The sequence below is a fragment of the Bison bison genome, unplaced genomic scaffold, assembly GCF_000754665.1.
Source record: "Bison bison bison isolate TAMUID 2011002044 unplaced genomic scaffold, Bison_UMD1.0 scf7180017864143, whole genome shotgun sequence".
Lineage (NCBI taxonomy): Eukaryota > Metazoa > Chordata > Mammalia > Artiodactyla > Bovidae > Bison > Bison bison.
The window spans coordinates 1,829,853-1,847,494 of NW_011494715.1; the positions used below are offsets into that span (position 1 = coordinate 1,829,853).

The 17,642-nt window shown below is 35.2% G+C and overlaps 1 protein-coding gene across 1 annotated transcript; it reads right to left on the reverse strand.

Annotated features, from left to right (window-relative positions):
- Positions 1-8,574: 8,574 nt before the first annotated feature.
- SCRG1 (stimulator of chondrogenesis 1) lies at positions 8,575-12,863 on the reverse strand. Its single transcript, XM_010840248.1, has 2 exons — positions 11,497-12,863; positions 8,575-9,084 (listed from the first exon to the last, which is right to left on the reverse strand). Exons 1-2 carry the CDS (start codon positions 11,823-11,825, stop codon positions 9,030-9,032), a joined length of 384 nt encoding a protein of 127 aa, XP_010838550.1. The 5' UTR covers positions 11,826-12,863; the 3' UTR covers positions 8,575-9,029.
- Between the last annotated feature and the right edge of the window lie 4,779 nt (positions 12,864-17,642).

Consider the following 17,642-nt stretch of genomic DNA (forward strand, 5'->3'; position numbering starts at 1 on the left):
CCATCTATTTAGGTCTTCTTTAATTTTGTTCTGTAATGTTTTCTAGTTTCCAGTGGGCAAGTCTTTTACCCCCTTGGTTAAATTTATTCATGATATTTTATTCTTTTGATGAAATTATAAGTGGAAATGTTTTCTCAATATCTTATTTTGCATTATTCATTACTCGTGTATAGAAAACTGATAGTGTGTGTTGACCCTACAATTGTCCTGAATTCATTTATGAGCTCTAGTAGTATTTTAGTGGATTTTATGAGATTTTCTATGTACAAAATCATGTTATCTTTAAGTAGAGATAATTTTACTTCTTTTTAATTTGATGCCTGTTATTTATTTTTCTTGCAAAATTGCTCTGGCTAGGATTTATAGTACAATATTGAATAGGAATGATGAAAGTAGGCATCTGTGTATTGTTCTTTTCCTTATGAAGACAGTTTTCAGTCTTTTACCAATGAGTATAATGTTAATTGTGGGTATACCATAAATGTTCTTTGTTTTATAAGGAAAGTTTCCTTCTATTCTTAGTTTCCTGTTTTTATCATGAAAGGGTATTGAATTCTGACAAATGGTTTCTTCTATATATATTGAAGTAATCATGTACTTTCTTCCTTTGTTTTATTAATGTAATGTATTGCATTGAATTATTTTCTTTTGTTGAATCACCCTATCATTTCTGGGGGAAATATCACTTGGTATATAATACTTATATTATGTTGTTGGGTTTGGTTTGTCACCATTTTGTTCAAGACTTTTTGCATCTGTATTCATAAGGGATATGAATATAGATATCATAGGTTTGTAGTTTCTTCTACTGTTTTTATCTCACTTTACTATTAGGATAATGCTAGCCTCATAGAATGTGTTAGAAAATGTTGCCTCTTCTGTTTTTTGGAAAAATTTAAATATGATTGACATTAATTGATCTTTAAAAGTTTGATTGAATTCACTAGGACCATCTGGTCCAGGACATTTCTTTGATGGAAAATTTTTTATTATTGATAGAACCCCTTTACTTATTATAAGGTAGATGGGGTTTTCTCTTTGTTCTTGAGTCAGCTTTGGTAATTTTGTGTTTCTAGGAATTTGTCCATTTCATCTAGATTAGACAATTTGTTATCATACATTTGTTCTTACTGTTCACTTACACTACTTTTACTTTCTGTAAGGTTGCTAATAATGCCCTTGCTTCCTCCCCCCACCCCACCCCGCCACCCCGTGCTGAGGCAAAGAAGATTTCTAAGGAAATTCTGAGGGAAAGAAGGAGATTTCTCAGTGAAAGAAGATTTCTGAGGGAATTTTGAAGGAAATAAACAGATTTCTGAGGGAAAGAAGGAAATAATGAGGGAATTCTAAAGAAAAGGAGATTTCTGAGGAAATTGTGCAGGAAAGAAGATTTCTGAGGGACTGAAGGAGATTTCTCAAGGAAAAAAAGGGTTCAAAGGTAAAACATGACAGAACCTAGGACGTTCTGAGGTAAAATCTGACAACCTAGAGTTGTTCTGAGGTAAAATCTGACAAGCTTAGGATGTTTTGAGTAAAATCTGACAAACGTAGGACATTCTGAGATAAAATCTAACAGAAACTAGAGTCTGCTGAGGTAAAATCTGACAGAAACTTGATGCTTCTGAGGTAAAATCAGATAGAACCCAAAGAGTACTGAGGAAAATCTGACAGAACCTATAGAGTTTTGTGGTAGAATAAGATAGAACCTAGAGGTTGGATCATCGAAAAAACAAGAGTTCCAGAAAAACATCTATTTCTGATTTATTGACTATGACCAGGCCTTTGACTGTGTGGATCACAATAAACTATGGAAAATTCGAAAAGAGATGGGAATATCAGACCACCTGACCTGCCTCTTGAGAAATCTGTATGCAGGTCAGGAAGCAAGAGTTAGAACTGGACATGGAACAACAGACTGGTTCTAAATTGGGAAAGGAGTAGTCAAGGCTGTATAATGTCACCCTGCTTATTTAACTTATATGCAGAGTACATCATGAGAAATGCTGGGCTGGACAAAGCACAAGCTGGAATCATAATTGCCGGGAGAAATATCAATAACCTCAGATATCCAGATGATACCACCCTTATGGCAGAGATCGAAGAACTACTAAAGAGCCTCTTGATGAAAGTGAAAGAGGAGAGTGAAAAAGTTGGCTTAAAACTCCACATTCAGAAAACTAGGATCATGGCATCTGGTCCCATCACTTCGTGGCAAATAGATGGGGAAACAGTGGAAACAGTGGCAGACTTTATTTTTGGGAGCTCCCAAATGACTGCACATGGTGACTGCAGCCATGAAATTAAAAGACGCTTGTTCCTTGGAAGAAAAGTTATGACCAACCTGCTGCTGCTGCTGCTAAGTCGCTTCAGTCATGTCCGACTCTGTGCGACCCCATAGATGGCAGCCCACTAGGCTCCTCTGTCCCTGGGATTCTCCAGGCAAGAACACTGGAGTGGGCATGACCAACCTAGACAGCATATTAAAAAGCAGAGACATTACTTTGCCAACAAAGGTCTGTCTAGTCAAAGCTATGATGTTTCTAGTAGTCATGTATGGATGTGAGAGTTGCACTGCCAAAGAATTGATGCTTTTGAACTGTGGTGTTGGAGAAGACTCTTGAGAGTCCCTTGGACTGCAAGGAGATCCAACTAGTCCATCCGAAAATATATCAGTCCTGAATATTCATAGGAAGTACTGATGCTGAAACTGAAACTCCAGTACTTTAGCCACCTAATGTGAAGAACTGACTCATTTGAAAAGACCCTGATGCTGGGAAAGATTGAAGGCAGGAGGAAAAGGGGATTATAGAGGATGAGATGGTTTGATGGCATCACCTACTCAATGAACATGAGTTTGAGTAAACTCTGGGAGTTGGTGATGGGCAGGGAAACCTGGCATGCTACAGTCCATGGGGTCACAAAGAGTCAGACACAACTGAGCGATTGAACTGAACTGAAAGGTTTCTGACATAAAATCTGATGGTTCTGATGTAAAATCTGACAGAACCTAAAGGGTTCTGAGGTAAAATCTGACAGAACCTAGAGGGTTCTGAGGTAAAATCTGACAGAACCTAGAGGGTTCTGAAGTAAACTGTGACAGAACCTAGAGGGATATGAGGTAAACTCTAACAGAACCTAGGACATTCTGAGGTAAACTGACAGAACTGAAAGGGTTCTCAGGTAAAAATCTGACATAACCTAGAATGTTCTGAGGTAAAATCTGACAAGCCTAGGACGTTTTGAGTAAAATCCAGTAGAACTTAGGACATTCTCAGGTAATACCTGACAGAAACTAGAAGATTCTGAGGTAAAATCTGACAGAACCTTAGGGTTCTCAGGTAATATGTGACAGAACCTAGGACGTTCTGAAGTAAGTCTTACAGAAGCTTGAGGATTCTGAGGTATAATCTGACAGAACCTAGGACGTTCTGAGTTAAAATCTGCCAGAAACTAGAAGGTTCTGTGCTAAAATCTGACAGAAACCATATGGTTCTAGGTAAAATCTTTCAGAAGCCACAGGGTTCTGAGGTAAAATGTAACAGATACTGGAGGGTTCTTAGGTAAATTTTGACAGAAACTAGAGGGTTCTGAGGTAAAATCTGACAGATCCTAGAGTGTTCTGAGGTAAAATCTGACAGAAAGTAGAGGTTTCTGAAGCAAATCATGAGAGAACATACTATACTCTGAGGTGAATTCTGTCCCATGTGAGAGGGGTGTGAGGTAATATATAACAAAACCAGAGGGTTCTGAGGTAAAATCTGACAGAATCTAGAGACTTCTGAACTCAATCTGATAGAAGGTTTCTCAAAAACCTGACACAAACTACTGCTTCTAAGGTAAATATCTATGAGAAATTAAGAGGTTCTGAGTTAAAATGACCTAAATAAGGAGGTCATGAGGGATTTTTGTATGATTTCTGAGGGTAAGGAGATTTCTGAGGCTTTTTTTGTGGGAATGGAGGTTATTTCTGTGGGGTTTCTATGTGAAAGTGGGAGATTTCTTAAGTTATTCTGAAGAAAAGACAGCGATACCTGAGAGAAAGTAGGAAATACCTGAGAGAAAGTTAGATATTTCTCAGGGAAAGGTGTTTTCTCAGGGAATTTTGCAGAAAATTCTGTATATTTCTGAGATAATTCTGAGATTAAGGAACAGATTTCTGAGGGAATTCTCAGAGATAGACATTTCTTCAGGAATTCTGTGGGAAAGCAGGAGATTTCTGAGGGAAAGAAGGAGATTTCTGATGGAAATAAGATTTCTTTGGGGAATTCTGAGGGAAAGAAGATTCCTGAGATAATTCTGAAGTTAAAAAAAATCTGATTTCTGAGGGAATTCTGAGACAAAGAAGATTTCTGATGGAATCTGAAGGCAAGGAAGAGATTTTGAAGATTCCTGAGAGAAGGAATTTGAGAAGGGTTTCTGAGAGAAGGTGGGTGAGTGGAATTGTGCTTGAAAGAGAGTATGAGAGAGCTCTGAGAAAATGATGTTGAGAGGAAATTCTCAGAAAATGAAATTTAGAGGGTATTCTGTAAGAAGTGTAATGCCCCTGCTTTTATTTGTAATTTTAGTTATATGTGCTTTCTCTCTCCTTTTTTTCAGTAGTGTTGCTAGGATTTATCAATTTTGTTTATTTTTTATTTGAGGTTGTTGATTATTGTTTTTACATTTTCTATTTCATTTATATCTGCTCTAATTTTTTTATTTTCTTTCTTCCACTGGTTTTAGATTAAGTGTGCTCTTCTTTTTCTAGTGTTAAAGTGCAAAATTCAGTTGATTTGAGATCTTTCTTCTTTATTAATATATATGTTTGCAGCTATAAATTTCCCACTGAGGTCCTCTTTTGCTGCATCCCATAAGTTTGGTATGTTTTACTTTTATTTTCATTCATGCTTATTTTCTAATTTTCCTATCTTTTTCTTCTTTGACTCACTGTTGTTAAGGATGCATTTGTTGATTTCCACGTATTTGTTGATTTTCCTGTTTTTCTTCTGTTATTGATTTCTAGCTTCATCCCATTATGGTTTGAGAAGATAGTTTGTATGATTTCAATTTTTTTAATTTACAGAAAAATGTTTTATGTGCTAACATAAAGATGCTTCAGTCTATCCTGAAGAATCTTCCATGTGCACTTGAGTAGAATGTATATTCTGTTATCATTGGGTGAAGTGTTTTGTATATGTCTGTTAGGTTTAGTTGGTTTAGAGTATTGTTCAAATCCCCTATTTCCTTTTTAATTTTCTGTCTAGATGTCTTTCCATTATTTAAAGTAAGGAATTGAGGTCTCCAACTACTATTGTAGAACTGTCTTTTTCTCCTTTAACTTCTGTTAGTTTCCTTCATATATTTTCTGGCTCTGTTGTTTGATGTGTATATATTTATAATTTTTAAATCTTATTGTAGCTTGATCCTTTGTTTACAAAATGTCTCTTGTACAATTTTTTTAACTTAAAATCTATATTGTTTGATATTAGTATGGCCAGACCAGCTGTCTTTACTGCTGTTTACATGGATTTGCATAGCTTTGATAGCAAAATTTAGATTATGATCTAGGCAAGTGATAGTGGTTCAAAAATAAATTTTTGTCATGTTATTGCTTATTCATTTGTCTGACGTTAGTTTAAAAGTGTCAAGAAATGTCTTATATATGTATATGTATTTTTTCAAGTGTGTGTACTATTTACTATAGAATTCATTTTTTTGAGATCATAAAATTGCTTATATTTATCTGTAGCTAAAGGCTGATACTCTAAACTTTACTGTATGTGTCATGTCCCAGTTACATTTATAGTCTACATAGTCAACTATCGTCCTCAAATCATAATCATAGTGGTTGCTGCTGGATTATTGTGTGTTTACGTGCATGTGTATCATGTTTGTGTGCATGTGTGTTGTATGTACATCCCCTTTAATGTATAAAGTGGACATCAAGTCAGTTTTATATCCATAATACCCAACAGACTTATATTTTGACTTCTAAGACTCTAGAAACATAGATCACATATACTTTTTTCATTTAAAATTTACTATAGGTCTTTATTTGTAAAATTCTGAGAGTATATTGGCTACATGTGTGCCATGCATTGCTTTCCAGTTATACCACTGTACAAAAATGAGAACATTTTGGTGATATCATTTTATAGAAGTAAATTGAGGGAGCTAATTCAATGTCAATTTACTATACTTTCAAAATATCAGATTCTTTTTAATTCTTTGAGAAAAAAATTTAGGTATAGGCTGTTAATGCAATATGATTTAGAAATATATGAATTTGATAATTTTTTTCCTTTTGTGAAAATTATTTTAAAGCCCATAGTGTTTACTGACAGATTATTTACATTTTAGAAGCACCTGCCATAATACTTTGCTAAAACAATTTATTATTAAAATAATTCCTGTGTATCTATGAGCAATTATAAGGAAGTTAAAGTTGCAGAATAATCTGTGAATGTTCTTACCTGTCCTTCTCTCCCTTTGAGAATTGTTGCTCATTGTTTTATTTCTCCATGTTGCTTCCAATCTTTAATAATCCTCTAGGATTAGTACTTAATCCCAGCAAACAAAAAAAGCAAAGCGTCCCTATCATTATAATGAGGAAAAGAAAAATTTCATCAAGAAGAGATGAGATATTAGTAAGTATTACCAACAACCATCAACTTTGTGCTCAGCACCATGGAATTTATAGTAAGAACAAAAATATAGAAAGTCAAAGATAAATTGTTATTGTTATTCAGTAAGCATTTAGCATATATAAACTATATGAAATGTACAGTCTTGTTTGTCTCATACAAGTAAGTTTGCTTTCCTGAAAAGGAAATAGATTAGATGATGCTATTAAGTAAAGCAGAGGTTAAGACTTGAGTTCTGAAGGAAGACTGGCCATATTCAAAACCTGGCTCTACTGCTCTGATAATGTAATTCTGGATAAACCACTTAATCTCTAAGCCTTGCCATTTTTGTCCACAGAGTAGGGATGATGATAGTAGTACATACCTCATTCAGTTGAAAGATGGTGTTAGTACATTTTCAATAAAAGGTTAGTCATCTTGTAGCTAAAAGCTATTGAAAAAAATATCTATTCATTAAATAATTGGATGAAATATTTGCTTTTAAAAACATGTTGACCAAGTTAGAAACTGTTGCATAAGTTGTGTGAACATTTATGTTTTTACATTTATTTGCTAATTTATAAGAAACAATGTGTGCTTTGTTTTTTATTATAAAATATTACAATGTGTGCTTTTTTTAATTACAAAAACAATATAATGCATTTGTTTCTAAAAGAATGTAATATAATTGGATATTACAAGTTATTTCCAGAAAGGAAAGAACATGATGAAAATCATCATAATTATCTATAAAATTCCATGTATTAAATATTCAGCCTTTTTTCAAATACTGTTTTTCTCATCAGGGTTTGATTGCAGCATTAACGGGATACTTAATAAAATGCCATTGCTGAATTGCTTTTTTTGTCTTCCTTAGAGACAGTCTATACAGAGTAGAAAATGTAACAGATGTACTGATAATTTTCTTTGTTTACCTATTCTATGCACTGTTCCAGTAAGGATGTAAGATTTCTGTTAATGAGTTAGTTTGACTTTAATACTTCACTTCAGTGAAGGAGAAAAAGCTCAATCAAATCATATGCTATGTTGATTAAAGAATAAACTTTAGTTTTTTAAACAATTCCACTTCATGTGTTTTTGCAGAGGTCATACTATTTGAAAACATGTTCTGACTTATGCTTTTGCAACTTTTAAGAGAAACTGAATTCTGACTACCTCAAAATTATTTTGTTCAGCCCAGTAACACCTATTGAACACTGAATAAATACCAGATACTGTTCTGGATGTGGTCTTCAGAAACAGATCAGGGACCCCAAAGGATGTATTTCAATGAAATAATGTCACTTTAATACACAAAATGGTCATCTCCTAGTTTTACTACAAGTGTTATGCTTCTCAAATGTTTCCCCACAGCAATACTTTATAAAGCATCCTAGACTTCTTCTTTGGAGCAGCAGGCTTCACATTTATAAATATTTGTTATGATTACTGTTTTGGTAGAATACAAGTTCCAAGAGGAGAAGCCCATCTTATTCATTACTACATTCCCAAATTGTTAACACACCCAAATAACTGGCACTGAGCAAGTATTTAATACATTTTTATAACATGAAGGACTTTCTGAAATTACTTCTGCTGGCCACCAGTCAGTGAACACTCCTAAGGTATGGAGCATAGTCCAATACTGCCTCTAACAACCAGAAAATATCTTTGAAAGAATCTGTTTTATTTACCTTTAAAATTTGTGTGACTTTTTAATTCTCATCCAACATCCATTTCTTTTAATATATGTTTTGTTATTACCCCCCAAAAGGGACATGTCATGGGTATGCTGCATAGTTTTAAGGATACAGCTATGTGAGTATTTTGGAGCTGGAACTCTATTCAAAGTCTGTCTTGATTTTTTAGCAAATATCTTAAACTTGAGTTAGCATCTGAAAGATTGATTTAAGAATATTTGTCTTGACAATTTTGTTGTTTTTAAAAGAGCAAAATGCAAATACTCTTAAAGTATTTGGCATGCATAATATTTATTCATATACTGGCTCCCTTTTCCCCTCTTACTATTATTAGAAAATTTCTAGTTTCCCTTCCAAGAACCTCAATTTATCTCTGGTTCTTTCCATTAAGTGTACATGGTCAATAACTGTTAATGAAGAAGTGAAAGTATTCTTCATCTTTGATCCACAGTTATGGCTCTGCATCTAGACAACAGAATTCTTTTATCAAGCATATTAAATACGTTATAGATGAAAATTTTCTAGTGAAAAATTTTAAACAATGTCCACAGAGAAAAATTAAATTGAATTTTTATTACTACTTATTTAACACAAGTTTGCTTAGACAAGTAAGAATTTATAGAATCTGTGCTTTATTGCACTGCACAGAAACCAGAAATACAGTTACACTATTATAGCGCTGTTTGCGGGGAATTATGGGCGGTTTGTCTGGAATACATGAAGATGTTCAGTGATTGTTGCAAGGAATCACGAAAGAGATCTTTGGTCCAAAGAAGACATCTCTGAAAAAGAGTAGAACATGAATTAAATCCAGCTGGAAATTAAGATACATGTTAGTCTTTGCTGGGCTAAAAATGGACAGTGATTTCCAGGATTTCAGACATAACTGTTCTTTTTAGGTGAACAAAGTACAATGAGAATGAGTGGGAAGACTTGCCACAGGAGCAACAAAGATTAAGAAGGTAATCAATTCTTCTACTTTTCCCCATTTGTCATTGACATGATGCTATCGTTTATTGATAAAGAAAAGCAAAGACTGGGTGACTTGGAAACATTACAATCATACCAAAAAATTCATTTCTCTGTTATGGGTGGGAATGGGCATAATGTTTAAATCTACTGATAAGAAACAGAAGTTTAAAATTTTCTAGGGAAGCGAATAAATACATTTCTAGGTTTTATAGGGAAAGGTGAAATGTTAAGCTACTCAACTTTACTCTTGTTGGAAAAATCACTTAAGGTGATATGTAAAAATGTGATGCTGCCTTCTGTACTAATGTTATGTGTAATCAAAATATGATCCACAGGACTTGGGATTATTAAGGTGGGAAAATATGGATAAACTAATTAGGAAAATGAGGGCTGTTTGTAATAAAATGCCACTCCATTTGAAAAAATGCATGGAATAATATCAAATTATATGTATGTGCAAGGTAGTATTATGATTATGGCTCAGTAGAAATATACTTAGCATACACTGTACAACATGATAACCATAACTAACACTGTGTGTGATATATTTGAAAGTTTCTGAGATAATATATCCTAAAGTTATCACAAGGAAAAACAATTTTTTGACCATGTGAGGTGATTTGTGTTAACTGCACTTATTATTGTAATCATTTCATAATACAGTTGACCCTTGAACAATACAGCAATAAGGGGTACTGACCTTCTGTGCAACTAAAAATCTGTGAATAACTTTACAGTCAGTCCTCCATACCTGTAGTTCAACATCTGAGAATTCAGCCAATCATAGATGATATAGTGCTATAGTATGTATTTAGTGAAAGAAATTTGCAGGTAAGTGTACCCATGCAGTTCAAATATGTGTTGTTCAAGGGTCAACTGTCTATTTCTTTCAACTCATTGTGCTGTACACCTTAAATGTGAACAGTGCTATATTTAACTATATCTTAGTGCAACTGAAAAAAAAAAGATGCAAAATTTGTGTTTACAGGTTAAAAAAAAAAAAGAAATATACTTACCTATTTGTTGCTAATGCAACAGCAGTAACCCAAAATCAGATAGAAACTACTTTCATATATTCATACTTCTATTTCATCCACTAACAATGGATGATCACAAAATTATATCATAAAATAACTACAAGTACATTTCAGTAAATCAGTTTCAAGTCTTATAAGAAAATTTTAAGTATGATATTTTAATATTAGATGGCATTTCATTTATGTAGGAAAAGTTAGGTCATTTTATGGACCTAACTCAGTTAGGACCTAACCTAACTCAGTTAACTTGAGTTCTTGATATCATTCTTTAATCAAGTGATTCTCACATTTTATGATGAATCAGAATTACTCAAAGGGTTTAAATCATAATTGCTTTGCTTCCTCTCCATTGTTTCTGATCCAGCTGGTTTGGTCTGGGGTCCAAGTTTGAATTACATTTTTAACAAGAACTCAGCTAATACTGGAGCTGCTGCCCTGGGAACAACACCTAAGAACCAACTGGTTTGGTAGGAAAATTACCTGGTCCAAATCAGGAGTCCTGGGTTCTAGTGTCAGAGCTGATATTAGCTAGTTATGTGGTTGGTGCTGGTCATTTTACCTCTCTGCACCTTTCCCTGATAAAGCGGTTTTATCTGTCCTTTCTGTCTCACAGATTTCTTAGAAAAATGAAAAACAATGATGACATATGTTGAAAGTAATTTGGAAAAACTAATTTCAAATGAAATAGGCAAGATCACAGTATTTGAGATTCCCCAATAACCAGGAAAAGATTACATTAAAATCAAGAGCTAAAAATCTTTATTGATTTATCTACCTTTGTATTATACTTAAAATACATCTACTTTCCAAGTTGGTAGAAACTTCAGTTAATTTCTCGTTAACTCATATATAGAACTAGAAAGTTTTTCTCTCACTATTAACCAAACTTTTCCATCCTGTTACTTGATCTGTTCACTGGGATCTTTTATCCAAAACCTTTTAATAGACTGGAGTGTTCTTAATTTGTCTTTCATTTAGCTTAACTAAAATCTGCCAAACTCTGTCTCTTAAATGAAAACATTCAGTTGAGTACATAATGTTGATCATCCTAAAAAATAGCTGAGATCTGAATAGGATTTTATTGAAAAGGGTGACAAGTTTCAGCAAACTCCTTGTGAAGGTGTCTTAAGAAAGTTGTTATGCATGCATTTTACAACCATACGTTTTGTGACTGCATTTCCTTACTTTGGGCAGCAGAGCAGTTCGCTGAAGTTGCAGTAACAGATCATCTCACATCCCTTCCCATCCCAGAAGTGATCCTGGACATTGACATCAATCTTTGTCAGGTCAGCTACTCCTTCTGGAAGGCTGTGACAGTTGCGATCTTTTAGTATTTTTCTGTAGCAGGAGAGGCGGTTTGCAGGCATGGCTTGGACTCCTAGCAGCAAAGTTAGTCCAACGACGAGAGCAAGTACTGTAAATTTCATTTTGGCTCTTGGCTCTGAGATAAAAGAAAATCCAAAATGTGTCAGTGTTTGTTTGTTTCGTAGGTTTTTTAAAAGGATGGAGTTCATCGGAACATAAAATTCTGCAGCGTCCTCATTAACTCTTAAATTGAAAGAGTAGGAATTGATTTTTTTTCTACTTTATTTCAATGTCTTTCTCAAAGTTTTATGACTATCTACAATAAAAATCACTTATTATATTTCTCTAAACTGACATTCCTGAGCTCTACAAAGAAATATTGAATAAGAGTTGTGTGAGGGAGGGAGAAGGAGAAAGTGGGAAGAGCCACTTGCATTTTCAAGTACTCAAGTTCATTAAAAAAATTTTTTTTTGTTGAGCTGTAATTTTCATACCATACAATTCACCTGCTTTACTTGCACAATTCAATGATTTTTGGAATATTTACAGACTTGTGTAACTATCATCACAGGCATGGATGTTCTTGTTGTTTTTTATTTTTGACCATGAGGCATACGAAATCTTAGTTCCTTGACCAGGGATTGAACCCACGCCCCTTGAGTCTTACCTGCTGGACCGCCAGGGAAGTCCCCCAAATTCACTTTTTTACCAGTATATTCAGTAGGGGAAAACTGCTTTTAAGATGATAAAACTGAAGTAAATTTCTAAAGCAGATATCATTGTTGTGTACAGTGATTCTTGACTTTGCATATCCTAACAACATTGTCAAATAACCCGGACCCCACCCTGACAGAAACAAAAAGCCCACTCATCCTGACACTGACAGATTATATTCTATAGATATATTTACAGTTAAGTTTTTAAAAGTTTCGGACTTATTTAGGGGACTGATTTTTTTCTGCATAATTTTTGTAATTTGTGAACACTTCTCCCACATGGGTTACATCTGAGCCTCAGTTGAAAGCAGAGGCTTGAATTCCCCATAAGAGACCTTTAGCCTGTTTTTAGACACCTACCGTGATGGGGAACTCAATTGTTGACTAAATCCACATATTCCACTGATATAGTTCTAATGTTTCCCTTCCTGGAAAATATTTTTCTGTGGCTTCCACCCATCGGTTCTAATTTGAACTCTTGTGGTCATACCAAGCAAGTTTAAATTCCTCTTTTAGGAAATAATACTTCAAATATAGTATTTGTATGGAATATTCCAAAAGAAGGCAGAGTGCCAAAGAATTGATGCCTTTGAACTGTGGTGCTGGAGAAGACTCCTAAAAATCCCCTGGACAGCAAGGTGATCAAACCAGTCACTTTTAAGCGAAATCAACCCTGAATATTCATTGGAAGGACCAATGCTGAAGCTGAAGCTCCAGTATTTTGGTCATCTGATGTGAACAGATGACTCATTGGAAAAGACCCTGACGCTGGGAAAGACTGAAGGCAAAAGGAGAAGGAGGCAACAGAGGATGAGATGTTTGGATGGCATCACCAATGCAATGGACATGAACTTAAGCAAACTTCAGGAGATGGTGAGGGACAGGGAGGCCTGGTGTGCTGCACTCCATGGGGTCTCACAGAGTCAGGACTGGGCGACTGAACAACAACATGGAATGTTCATGATCTATTGAATTTGGCTTCTCTGGCCTCCATATTAAACGAGAAGAGAGTAGAGGTGTTTGCAGTAAAGGAAGACTAGCAAGATAGTGGGAGCCAGAATCAGACACCACAGTCATTCAGATTTCATCTTGTAGGCAGGTGCTGAAGTATCTGAAATGTTTAGTAGAGTTCACCACGGAGCCCATCTGGCCTTGGTGATTTCTGTTTTGGGAGGTTATTAATTACTGATTCAATTTCTTTAGTAGATACAGATCTACTCACATCATCTGAGGAAGGACACTCACTGCTTTTTATGAGTTTGGTGGTTTAGGTGGTTTAGTTGCTAAGTCATGTCCAACTCTTGCGACCCCATGGACTGTAGCCCCCCAGGCTCCTCTGTCCATGGGATTTTCCAGGCAAGAATACTGGAGTGGATTACCATTTCCTTCTCCAGGGGATCTTCCCAACTCAGGAATCGAACCCAGGTCTCCTGCATTGCAGGCAGATTCTTTTATGAGTTTAGAAACTGAAAATACTCTTTCATACTCTGACAGAATTTTAGATTTTATTTCATATTCTGATTTGAATTAGTCATTTTTGGCTTTGCTTATATATTTTCTTAGAATTATAAATATTCAATTTAATTCTTACCTCCAAATACTAGTGAAAGGAAAGACAAAAAAATGAGATCTATTTCACTGTATGTTTTTTTCAGATTTGAGAGAACAAGGCACTACAGTGTTGTATTACATCACAGTCTAGTATAGACAGAATAATACCTTCCAATAATAATACCTTACACTTTGCAAATTGTAACATAAGTTGTATTTTTTTCAATGTAATTCTGTGAGGTGTTTTCGTTCTCAGTTACTTCTGATTCAGGCCTTCTTTATCCCCATAAGGTAATTGATGTTTAAAAAAAAGAGTTACATTTCCTGACATTTTTTTCAGATTACTCTTCAAAGAAGGATAATTAAATCTCTTGTTAATTGAGCATTTAATATATGCTAGGAATCACCACAGTCATTAAACTTTAAAAGACATAATAAAGTCTAAGACAGAACTCTACTATGCAAAGTTTTTTTTAAAGAGCTTTATTGAGGTAAAATTGACATATACTAAAGGACAGATATTAGAGGATGCAGTTTGGTAAGTTCGGGCACATGTATGTCCCCATTATACCATCACTATAGTCAGGATAGTGAGGGGACCTGTCAGCCCTAAGTCTCTTCCTGCCCTCTTGTCATCCACCTGTCTCAGTCCTCCCTGCCCCCACTCCCATCCAGACAACCACTGACCTGTTTTCTCCCCCGAGATTAAGGTGCATTTTCTCCAGTTTCATATAAATGGAGTCATAAAATATGCACTCTTTTTTTATCTGGCTTTTATCACTCAGCATACTTACTTTGAGAGATATATATCTGTCCATTGCCTGTATCAATAGCTGACTCCTTTTTATTGCTGAGAATTACTGCATTATGTATGCTATAAATTGTTATCCATCTGTCTATTGATGGGTATTTGAGTTTTTTTTAGTTTCAGGCTGTTGCAAAGCTGTTATGAACACTTGTGTACAAGGCTTTGCAAGATCATAGCTTTCATTGTGTGCATGTGTGTGCGTGCTCAGTCGTGTCTGACGTTGCTACCCCATGGACTGTAGCCCACCAGGCTCCTCTGTCCTTGAGATTTTCCTCTCCAGGGGATAGCTGTCATTACTCTTGAGCATATACCTGTGAGTGGAATAACTGGTAGGTGTATGTTTTACTTTTTAAGGAATTACTAAATTGTTTTTCCAAAGTGGTTGTACCATTTAAAATTCCCACCAGCAGTCTGCAAGAGTTCCAGTTTGCTACGTCCTCTCCAACACTTGATATGGTCAGTATCAATTTGTACATTCTGATAGGTGTCTTGTGGTTTTATGTAGCATTTCCTTAATGATTAATGGTATTAAACCTCTTTCATATGTTTTCTTCATCTGTGTATCTTCTTTGTTGACCTGTCCAAATCTTTTCTCATTTAAAAAAGTTGGATTGTGTTCTTGAGTTGTGAAGGTTCTTTGTATATTCTGAACACAAGTTCTTTATTAGATATATACTTTCCAAACATTTCCAAACATTTACTTCACCTATGACTTTCCTTTTCACCTTCTTATTTAAAATAAGCAAATGTTTGAAGATTTTAAAAGAAGGAAAAGTTTAAAATTAATGAAGTATAATTTCTCAGTTTTTTAAAATGGAATGTGGTTTTGGTGTTATTTCTAAGGTCACAAGGGCTTCCCAGGTGGTGCTAATGGTAAAGAACCTACCTGCCAATGCAGGACCCATAAGAGATGGGGTTCCATCCCTGGGTAGGGAAGATCCCCTGGAGGAGGGCATGGCAACCCACTCCAGTATTCTTGCCTGGAGAATCCCATGGACAGAGGAGCCTGGTGAGTTACAGTCGGTGAGGTCACAAAAGAGTTGGACACAACTTAGCGACTAAATGACAACAACATACAAAATAAATAACAAAGTCCTGCTCTATAGCCCAGGGAAGTATACTAAATATCTTGTAATAACTTATAATAAAAAAGAATCTGAAAAAGAATATGTAACTGAGTGACTAACACAACATTGTAAATCAACTATACTGTATTTCAACAACAATAAAAATTTTTTGAAATAAAATTCTATCTTCCTTCACAGATTCTTAGTCTGCCTTTCTTGCTTTAATTTTCCATGACATTTATAAACCTAAATTATTATAAAATATTCTTATTGTGTCTCCCCCCAATTGAATGGAAGCTCCAGGAAGGCAGGCTTTTTTCTGATATGTATCCACCTCAAGCACCCTTAACAGTGCCTGTCACGTTAGTGAAAGAATAAATAATATATCCTCATCTCTAGATGCTTACAGCCAGAGAAGGATCAGTCTCTCAGATTGCTAAACTCAATAGCTAGTTGCAGAGAGCTTTATAACTGGAAGAGGTTAGTGACCTGCCACATCCTTAAATTTGCATGTCATCAGGTACTATTGTTTTAATTTAAATTAATTCATTGTATTTAACTTTTTCTAAATAGTCTGACTTTAAAATGTATATCCCAATTTCTGGTTTTTGTTCATTTGCTTGATTTTTGTCAAAACTAGCATTTGTTCTGGATTACTAATTCATACCTGACTTAAAAATATATATATTTCTATGTACGTGTACATTTATGAGAAGATTCAACAGCAAACAGCAGCTGCCTTTTCTGTAACCTCCCTCCCCTGATTCCTGTCTTTCAAAAGATTGGGAGTAAGGGGAGGAGTTGGGAGGAGAGCTGTAATCTCTTTTTAATCTTTTTGCCTTAATGTGTTAGAATTTTTCTGTTACTTTAGATCATTGGCATTTTTCATATCTTTTTGAGCTTTGATCTTCCTAGTTTTTTACTATGTAATCATGTTCTTATTTTTGGTAATCTAGTTTAATTTTGTCTATATCTTGTGGCTTTTGAACAAACTCATTCATTTAGCCAACTTGGGCTCCTATTGCCTTTCTTATATTTCCCACATATAAGTGTAGTTTGTTCTTGAGCTCATTTCATGACTGTTAACATCTTATGCTTTCTTTCTGTTAGATGGTTCTAATGAGAGCCATTAGATTTTTTTAAGAAAAATTATTTTTCTAAAAAAATAGTAATACCTGGAGAAGGCAATGGCACCCCACTCCAGTACTCTTGCCTGGAAAATCCCATGGATGGAGGAGCTTAGAAGGCTGCAGTCCATGGGGTCGCTGAGGGTTGGACACGACTGAGCAACTTTACTTTCACTTTTCACTTTCATGCATTGGAGAAGGAAATGGCAACCCACACCAGTGTTCTTGCCTGGAGAATCCCAGGGACGAGGAAGCCTGGTGGGCTGCCATCTATGGGGTCACACAGAGTCAGACACGACTGAAGTGACTTAGCAATAACAATAGTGTAAGGCATGGAAAATACAGAAAAGCACAGATAGAATAAAAATCAACTAGAGTTTCAATGTGGAGAGGACAGTTGTTAACCTCACTTAGGACTTCTATTTTTTTTTTTAATTATGATAAAGTTGCTTTACAATGTTGTGTTAGATTCTGCTGTACAACAAAATGAATCAGCTATACATACACATATATCCACTCCCTCTTGAGCCTCCCATGCAGTGGCAAGGGTGTTGAGAAGGAGAAATGGAGATGGCCAGGGACACTGGGAAGCTAACGTTTATGTTCTTGGTGGGAAGTATGTTGGAGAAAGAAGTTGATGGAAGAGATGAGGTGAGAGAGAAAGACTCCAGGATGCCTATTAGGTTTCTGACCTGAATGGTACTGACATTTATTGAGCTGAGGGGGATTTAAGAGTAAATTTCTGGACAAGTTAATC

What these genes read in the sequence shown, in the direction of transcription:
- SCRG1 (XM_010840248.1), bottom strand. Translation starts at nt 11,825, where the DNA reads ATGAACTCCATCCTTTTAAAAAACCTACGAAACAAACAAACACTGACA. An exon ending in GAACTGCTCTGCTGCCCAAA is followed by an intron (nt 9,085 to 11,496) that starts GTAAGGAAATGC and finishes ACTCTTTTTCAG; the next exon opens with AGATGTCTTCTTTGGACCAA.